At 43.5% G+C, this 9409-nt stretch overlaps 1 protein-coding gene across 1 annotated transcript; it reads left to right on the top strand.

Annotated features, from left to right (window-relative positions):
• Nucleotides 1-706: 706 nt before the first annotated feature.
• Nucleotides 707-8771, top strand: LOC120508251 (WD repeat and coiled-coil-containing protein). Its single transcript, XM_039721656.1, has 4 exons — nucleotides 707-1084; nucleotides 2934-4803; nucleotides 6242-6359; nucleotides 8170-8771. The coding sequence occupies exons 2-4, from the start codon at nucleotides 2953-2955 to the stop codon at nucleotides 8433-8435; spliced, it is 2235 nt and encodes a 744-aa protein (XP_039577590.1). The 5' UTR covers nucleotides 707-1084; nucleotides 2934-2952; the 3' UTR covers nucleotides 8436-8771.
• The last annotated feature ends 638 nt before the right edge of the window (nucleotides 8772-9409 follow it).

The following is a 9409-nucleotide window of genomic DNA, read 5'->3' as shown; positions in this document are numbered from 1 at the left end:
GCATTATGTATGAGATGTATGAATATGCAACAGGCGATTGTTTTTAAGAATTAATCCTCTATGAACGGGGGTCCATTTTTGGGCTTGTGTTACCCAGAAAAAGGTACCCAGACGTCCATATCTCTTTGTTTTTATTGTCTCATATTTTCCTAATCTCAATTGTTTAAATTTTATTACTCTAATTATATTACTATTTTTATAACCACTTTATTACTATTAAACTTTTAAAATTTCAAAAACAAGTGATTAGCGTTTTTCACAGAAGGGAAGCCTTACGAGGATGGTTTATCCAACCTGGAGGAGACTGAGGGGACATCTCATTGTGGTCTTCAGCGTCCTCATGAGGGGCAGCAGGCACTGATCCACCTGGCAACCAGTGCCGGGAGCTGGGGGAATGGCCTGGAGTTGTGTCAGGGGAGGTTTATGCTGGATATCAGAAAAGGGATCTCTTCACCCAGAAGGTGGCTGGCCACTGGAACAGGCTCCGCAGGGCAGCGGTCCCAGCACTAAGGCTGAGTTGGGGAAGCGTTCTCAGGCACACGGTGTGATTCATGCGGTGTGTGCGCACAGGAGCTGGGCTCCATGGTCCCCGCGGATGCCTCCCAGCGGCGGACACCCTGCGATTTGCGAGCCCGCATCACGTCCTGCCCCTCAGGGGCGCTGTGGGGAGCGGGGGCGGCGGCGCGAGGCGCCATCCGCCTGCGGGGCCAGGGCCCGCGCAGGCGGCGGCGGCGCGGGCGGGAGGTTTGTGCGGGCTCCCCGGGCCGCCGCTGCCCAGCGCGGTGCAGGGGGGTCCCTGCAGCGGCTCCTCCGCCCCCGGGGCTGGGACGGGCGCCGCGCTTCGCCCAACAGCCGGCCTGTGGTGTGACACTGCCCGGGGAGCTGCGGCTGGGCCGGCGCTGCAGGAGGCGGTGCGGGTTTGGGCACAGGAAGGCACTGGCCACTCGTGCTCTGTTTGGTTTTCCAGGGCAGCTGGGATAGCGAAAACGCCCCTTGTGACACAGGAGCCTCTCCAGACGGCCCAGGAGGTTTAACATCTTTCAGTGCCTTGTGAGGCACATGATCTCCCATCTCCCTGCCGTCAGTAAGTATTGCCCGGCAGTGCACAGCGAACACCCAGTGTTAATTTTCCTGGAACTGGTGGCTGCTGGACAGCACTGAGGTTGGTTATAGAGGAGAGGCCAGCTGGATGGTGGAGAAGTTGTATTGGAAGTGTCTTCAGTGCTCTCCTGTGAGGCAGGATTCAGTGTACTTAAATTTATCCCTGACAGACATTTCCTTAATTAGCTCTTACAGATTATGAAATTCATGGAGTGCCTTCCCCTCCTCTCCAAGGTAACCTGCTTCCATGCTTAGCTATCACATATAGCCAGAATTTTTCCATAATAGCTGACCTAAATCTTTGTTGAAACTAAGCTGATTATTATCATGCAGGGTATACCTGGAGACCAGTGGATGGTTCTGTAACTGGGCTGGTGAATGTTCTCTAGTTCCCACTCACAGTCTTCTCCAGACAGAGAACCCATTTCCTGTGTTTCTCTGATCCCTTAGCTTTGTTGAGCATTTCTATCATGTTGAACTCAGAAGTAGGTTCAGTGGAGGTGCTGTTAGGAATGAGGAAGTAGGGTAATTACCATCCAAATTATTCTTACTTGGCTACAAATCTCACATTACTGCAATATTCAGTTTTTGATTAATTGTAAGCCACATCCTTTTTTGCTATACCTCTACCTAGGGAATTATTCCTAGAGAGGTATCCAAGTTGGTGGGTTTTGGTTTTTTTTTTACTAAGTGTATTATTTTGCACTTGTTATTAGGTTGAGAAGAAGTTGCTTTGGCCATAATAACTTTCTATACAATTTTTATCTTTGAAATCCATTCTTGCAGTCCTCTTCCTGCAAGTTTAGGGTCATCCACAAATGATTTAAATACTGAGTGGTGTCAGGCCCTGCATATTGTGATAATATGCACAAACTTCCAGTTTGACAGTTTTTAGTCTCAAAAAAACTTTCTTGTTGTTTTTCATGTTTCCTACTAAAACTGCAGCTCATTCTGTGCCACATTTAAATACTGAGTGGTGTCAGGCCCTGCATATAGTGATAAACTCTTCCAGTTTGACAGTTTTTAGTCTCAAAAAACTTCCTTGTTATTCTTCATGTTTCCTATTAAAACTGCAACTCATTCTGTGCCATGGCTTTTCATCTGAGCCAAATTGTGTGGAGATCTGAAATTAGGAAACCATCAATTCCTTTGAACTGGCTTTTGTGCACAGAGTAGGGATTGCTCGCAGCTCAAAAACTAGAAATTAGTGTAAAATGCTGTAGTTTTACAAAGTGTTGATGCCTTGTGTATGTCTTTTTTAAAATTCTTTTTTCTTTCAACTCCTCTGAAAAATCTGCTTTCATCCTAACTCTCTTCAAAATTGCATTTTGCTTTCTTAGACAGCTTTCTGGGATAACCATCCAAATGCCTCATTCTCACATGCTTAATACAGGATCAGATTTGTAGATAATACATTAATGCTTGGTTATACTTGTAAGGGATTACTTCATCTGACCACAAGTGCTCTGGGAAGTTGAGTGTGAGCAGCGATATTTTGAGAATTGTTGATATTGAAGTAAATAGAAAATATTCTAAGAACAACAAGTTACTGATTAGAATGGAAGGACTGGTCTTGTGATAAAAATGCAGCAGAAATCTGACGGTAAGCCTATAGAAACAGCAAAGTTTCTCTTAAAATTGCATTTCATGGTGGAAATATCATTAAAAAATCACTGGGCTGTGAATTAAGCGTAGGTGAACATTGTGTTTATATTGACTTCACTGGAAGGAAGAGTCCAGCACTGGTAAGGTCATAAGCTGAATATTCATCCAGGTACTGTCCTCTATCCTCTACAATAATTTATCTTTCCTTCTCATCCCGTTCTGTGCAGATGTGCCGCTTTAGAAGCCATGGAGCTGGGAAAGGCGAAGCTGCTGCGAACTGGCCTCAACGCCCTGCACCAGGCCATTCACCCCGTGCACGGGCTGGCCTGGACGGACGGCAAGCAGGTGATCCTGACGGCGCTGCAGCTGCACGACGGAGAGCCCAGCTTCGGCGACTCGAGCGTGGTGGGGCAGTTTGAGCACGTGCACGGGCTCTACTGGGGCCCGAGTCCCGCCGAGGCCCCGGCGCTGCTGGCGGTGCAGCACAAAAAGCACATCACCATCTGGCAGCTCTGCTTCAGCGGCGCCGACAGGAGCAAGCTCCTGGTTTCCCAGATCTGCGACATCAGCGAGCCGTATCCCGTGCTGCCCCAGGGCTGCGTGTGGCATCCCAGCAAGGAGGTCTTGGCCGTGCTGACCACCCGGGACGCCTCCGTCTTGCCCTCCGTCCACCTCAACAACTCCAGAATTAACGCGGACATCAAGGGCAGCGGGCTCATCCACTGTGCCTGCTGGACCAAGGAAGGGAGCCGCCTGGTTGTGGGGGTGGGCAGTGCCCTCCATTCTTACATTTGGGATGATGCTCAGAAAACACTCAGCGCTTGCTCTTTTTGCCCAATCTTTGATGTGGGAGGCTACATCTGTGCCGTGGAAGCTACGCAGAATTTACAAGTCGCTGTTGCCACCGAGCTCCCTCTGGACAAGATCTGTGGCTTAAATGCTGGTGTTGCCTTCGAAGTTCCATCGAGCGTTGAAACCGAGTCCTTCCCCTCCCAGTCCAGCTTGTGTGGGGAGGAAGAGTATTCCTTGGATGGAGGGAAGAAGTCACTGGACTCTGAGAAGCCCTTGTCTGTAGTTACATCTCCTGTGGACCTAACTCACATACTGTCTAGCAAGCAGACTGCTGATTCCAGCCCTCTCCTGCACCTGAGGCCCAAGGACTACCTGACGGGAAGTGGCCAAGATTCCTCACACCTCATCTTGGTGACTTTTGAAAGAAAGGTTACCTCTACTAAAAAAGTGAGCATCCCAGGCATTCTTGTTCCTGATATAATCGCTTTTGACTCCAAAACTCAAACTGTATCTGTTGCCTCCAATACTTGTAATGTTATTTTAGTCTATTCGCTGACTTCATCCAATTTACCCAATATTCAACAAATTCAGCTAGAGAAAAGCGAGAAGCCAAAGGGTTTGTGCTTCTTGACCAACAAATTGTTACTGATACTGGTTGGAAGACAAAAATTCACTGACCCTGCTTTTCTTCCTTCTTCAAGATCAGACAAATACATGATCCGATTGATGATTAAAGAACTGATACTTGAGATGGGTCCTTCAAAATCTGTGTCAGCTGATGGTAACTCCAGTTTGAACCTTTCCAGTGTTACTCATGATCCCTCTAGAGATGTCCACCCTCTCAGCCGTGGGCTCCTGATACCAGATCGCTCTGCCCTTCAGTCCCCCACAAGCCGAAGGAAACTCATTGAAGAACTCAAGAGTCCTGCTTATGAACAAAACTTCCTCTTGAACATCAGCGACTTCAAAGACAAAAAGATTTCCATGAATTTTCCTCCAGCTGTTGAGACTCTGGATGCCGAGCCAGTTAATCGGAGCGTTGCACTGTCTAATGCTTCCAACAAGCCAACGTCCCCAAAAAGGCAGCATGAGGCAGCTTCCAAAATACCCAATTCTTACAAGAATAACCTGTTCAGTGAGAAGGAGGCGAGTTGCTTTTTAAAAAATGTGGAAAAATTGTCTGGTAACTTCACAGAATTGCAGCATCATCTTTCTGAACTAACTGAGCTGCTAAAATCTGGGAAGAGAAGTCTTCCAGTATACCCATCTTCTCAGGAACCCTCATTTATTAAGATCACCTGCCAGGTAATTTTAATATTGGAAGCCTTAATGGTGAAACCTGTTTATGGCTGTATGTTCTTTGAAATGCTCTAGTAACAGTCAGTAGGATTAGATTTCCATCCTGTTCCTGCAGGTAGTTACATATGGTTGTAAATCCCATTACTCTGCAGGCTTCCAGTGTTTTTAAACCAATGGGATATTCAGGAATGTGCAGCTCCCTGCCCCACCTCACACTGGGCCAAACCCCTCACTCTGCAATGAGGCTGCTGAGACTCCAGAGGACCCACATGTTGCAGCCCAGCTGCAGAATTAAAGCCCTTTATAGAGATCTTGGAAGGGAATGCTTTTTCTAAGCAACATCCAAAGCTTTCTGTATAGAAATTTAGACAAGTGAAGATTTCCATGTGTGGGAATTGGTATCAATCTCCTGCTCTCCTGTGAGGAAAACTAAAATAATGGAGACTGAAACAAAAGCAAATTGCCTTGGCTTTGAAACAGAAATGGTGCTAATTAGCATTGAGAGCACCATCCAAAGAGGAAAGAGACCTTTAGGGACACAATAGATAATTCCATTAACATGGCTTAAAAATGGATTTAAAGTGAAATTTCACGTGAAAAAACACATTGTTTGGCTGAAAGATTTGCTCTTGCAAATCTCATGCTAGAAAGGGTAAATTACCTGATTATCAAAACCTGGCAGAGATCTACTTCGTCATTTCTAGAATTCAGATTAATTAACCTTAGTCAGTATTCAAAGTAATTTAAGCTGCCATTTTCCTTTCAATTAGCTCTTACTTTTATTCTTTATTATTGCAAAAAATTCCTAATTTTGTAGCATTGAATTCAATTTCTAGATCATATTCCCTCACTCTCTTCGCTGTTTTCCATTATAAACATTTAATAATTGTAATAACAGATTTTTAAAAATGCCTTGCTGTGCCCAACTGGGCATATTCTTTGAAGATGCTTTTTGGATTGCTGGAGGCAGTGATGGTCAGGGGTGGGAAAAATAAGCCCTTCTGACTTATGAGTCTCTTCCTCACCCCAGCATTCATGACCAGGAGTTTCACTTCTGAAGTTTTGGATCAGGGATGGATGGGGAAAGATGGGGATAGAAAACCTGAAGCTTTACAAGCTCCCTGAGGAAATGTCCCTCACGGATGGAAGGATGGGGATGAGGATTGTGTTGTGGATGAAGCTCATGTTTTCTTCAGCAGCAGTGTGAGATTTTCTCCCCTGTTCTGACGTGCTGGATAAGCACTGTTCTTTGCTGCTGTCACTCACTCATGAGCACTTTGACAGCTGAGACTTCAAAGGATAAATCTTGCAAACAGGCCTGAATGTGTGAATCATTTGACTTTCTGTAAATAATGCCACTGAAGACACGTCTGTGATCCTGTTGTGATTAATGCCATATTAATTATACATCACAGCAGCTAATGACTGTTGCTTGCATTTTCAGAAGCAGCTTTCCAAAAGTGATGCAGATGAAAGTCGGGCTGTTCTTCTCTGTGGTGGTAAACTGCGTCTAAACATCGTGCAGCAGATATTCAACCTCTCCCTGGTAGAAATGCAGCATGGTATGTTGGGATTATCCAAGAGTACAAACACCTGTAACACCTTGCCAGAGAAGCTGTGGCTGCCCCATCCCTGGAAGTGTCCCATGTCCAGGTTGGATGGAGCTTGGAGCAGCCTGGTCTAGTGCAAGGGGAGTGGAACTGGATGAGCTTTAAGGTCTCTTCCTACCCAAACCATTCTGTAATTCTGTGTGTCATTCTTAGTGAGCAATAGTGATATGCATATTCCATCCAGGGAAAAACCCAAGGAATAAATAATGAAAGATGAATAAAATTTTGCTTTTTTTTTTTTTTAATAATGTAAAAATTCTTCTCTGAATCTTCTTTTACTGAGAAGAATCTTTGCATTATAAAAAAAAGAAGAGCAAACTTACATATTGATGCCCTTATCAAGTAACTAGTTATATAGGAAAATTGAGGAAAATTTCTTTCAGCCAGTGTTTTACTTGTTTTCAGCTGCTCTATAGAGAGAAGTCTGAGTAACAAGGAGAGTAGGGCTGACTGGTGGTTTTGGGACTAGTGTTCTATATTTGAATCTGTGGCTCCAGCATCTAGACTTGCTGTAGGAAATCCTGTAGATCCTGTAGCAGAGAAGCAGCTCTGTACACTTCAACAGTGCATTTCACATCAGATTTTGCTGTGAGGAAAACTCCCTCTCTTCCTGCTGTGTTCTCTGCTGTTACCAGTTCATGCTGTGCCCACTCCACGTGTTTGTGTATGTGTCAGTTCTGAGTACATGTCAGTCCTGAGTGTCTCACTCTGGGCAGAGGTAGAAAACACACTTTGGGGTGTGATTGCTCACTACTACAGGTATTCCCTGTGCTTTTTTCCATCTACTTTCCCCCTGTATCTGCTCTCCCCCTGCTTGCAGATCAGTGGGCAACCATCCCAAAGCCTAAGGCTGCTGTTCCTGCCATTGTCCAAGTTTTATTTCTCCTGAGGAATTGTTGAGGGAGTATATTTGTTTGAAATATACAGATGCAAAGTAGGAATGGTATTTCCAAATCCTGAGTTGTATTGATTTTCAAGTTTGGTCCAAATTAAGCCAAAAGATTAGAGGGTTGTGTGCTTTTAAGCTACAATCTTCTTGTGACCTTACTTGTGACCTAAAGTTACATAATATAAAAACAGCTGGAGCTGGAAACACTCCTCTGAATTGCCTTACCCCTCATGAGCTCTATTTTCTTGCTTCATCAGCTTAATGGATAAAAATAAAAAAATTTTCTGTTTTATCTGTATTGTTAGAAGTCAGGGTTTCAGATTCAAATTGTAAAGAAAAAAGCTAGTGAGGAAGTCAAATAGCAAACGGACCAGAGATTTTGGGTTTGTACAGTATTGTAAAGTGTTCCTTCCTTTTATTTCTTGGAATTAGGTATAGTAAAATTACATTATAAAGCAGTTTCTACATTGTCTTTATTACATTAATTTGTAATTTAATTTACAAAATCTCTGCTTTTTATAGTATCTGCATAGCAGATACTATAAAAAGTGCTATATTTAGCACTGTGAAGTAGCTTATCAATACCTAATTAAAACCAAGTTTTAATGCTTATGAATTCTGTTTAGAATTTCAATCCTCCTCCTCATTTAAAGCATGCATTTATTGTCTCCTCTCCTAGTGGCAAAATCCATAATAGTTGCCAAGTGTCCTTTATTTTTGAGATTGTACAACCTGTATATTTTCATACTTTTTATTTTCTAGAAAGCTGTAAATATGCAGAAGCATTTAATTCTAGAAGAAATTTGTTTTTTTCCCTTAAACATACCCTAATTACACAAAGATTTATCAACAGCCATGTGCTTATCTTCACAGGTTCCTCTTGGATCGTTCTCACAGCGGACAGCGAGGGCTTCATCCCGTTAATGTTTACATCCACACAGGAGATCCTCATCAGAGATGCCACTGCAAAGGGCTACAGTGCCCGCTCCTCCAAAACTCTGGACATCATCAGTTCCACACAGGGGTGTAGATCCACTTCTTCTGAGAGCCTGGATATCACCAGTTCTCTGGAAGTCCTGAGGGACTGCTCCTCCAAAACCTTGGACAGCATCAGCCCTTCAGAACAGCCCAGCAATTAAATGTAGTTTTTGACAGTGGTTTTGCAATGCCTCTCTGATGATGGGAGGCTTTTATGTTTACTGTATGGGACTGCAAATGATCCACAACAGTCTCAAATTTCTGTACAATTTCTATAATTTTTTGTTGCATTGTAAATTATTTATTTGATCCTTGGAAATGTTAACTTTTTTTTTTATACTGAGCAGTGTTTTTTAACTATGCCTCTTGCAGTACACATGAGGTTGAAAATGTGGATTCTTACAAGTTTCTGAGCTCAAGTTTCCATCTTGGTCTTTAATACATTGGTGGTTTTAGATAATAGTAAACTTGGATAATAAAGAAATCTTTGAAAATGCTGCATTGTCTCCCATTTCCTCTCTTCTGCCAAAGCCTGAAATATTGCACTGGTGTTGTTGAGAAGCAGTGCCTGTAGAAGTGCACCTGGGTTTGCACTGGTGTGAGCACCAGTGTAAGGTCATGGAGTTTGGGACAAAGTAAGATATGTGAAATATCCATATTGTGTGGAAGCAAATCCTTTTCCCCTCCTGTACCTGCCCATAACACCTCTCTGCTTCCATCTCTGTGGATGTGGGGAAGTGGTTGCCACATGTCTCATCCAGTCTGACAGAAGAAAATGTTCTATGGGCTTTTGTAGTGAGAGAGAGAAAAAATGCAAAGGGGAAATGTAGAAAAAGTTTATGTAAGCACAAGTTTATGTAACATGATTGCAGCACTGAAGAAAAGACTAATCCAAGATTGCTCCCCATAAAATCACAGCATGATAACTTTAAGCAGTTTATCAGGCTTTCACAGTGGCACTTACTGTGTGAGAAGGCATCAAGCAGCTAGATTATAGAATTGGAGCTGCTGTCTCAGGACAAAGATAATCTCTCTTTTTTTTTTTTTTTTTTTTTTTTTGCCTATTTGGAAATTTAGCCACTGTCAAACGAAATAGATCCACAAACCCACAGCATTAAAGATACAACACTAGCAA

The sequence above is a fragment of the Passer montanus genome, unplaced genomic scaffold (genome assembly GCF_014805655.1).
Source record: "Passer montanus isolate IOZ18808 unplaced genomic scaffold, ASM1480565v1 scaffold46, whole genome shotgun sequence".
In the NCBI taxonomy this organism is placed as follows: Eukaryota; Metazoa; Chordata; class Aves; order Passeriformes; family Passeridae; genus Passer; species Passer montanus.
The sequence above is the reverse complement of the archived record's forward strand: the minus strand, read 5'-3'. Positions and strand labels throughout refer to the sequence as shown.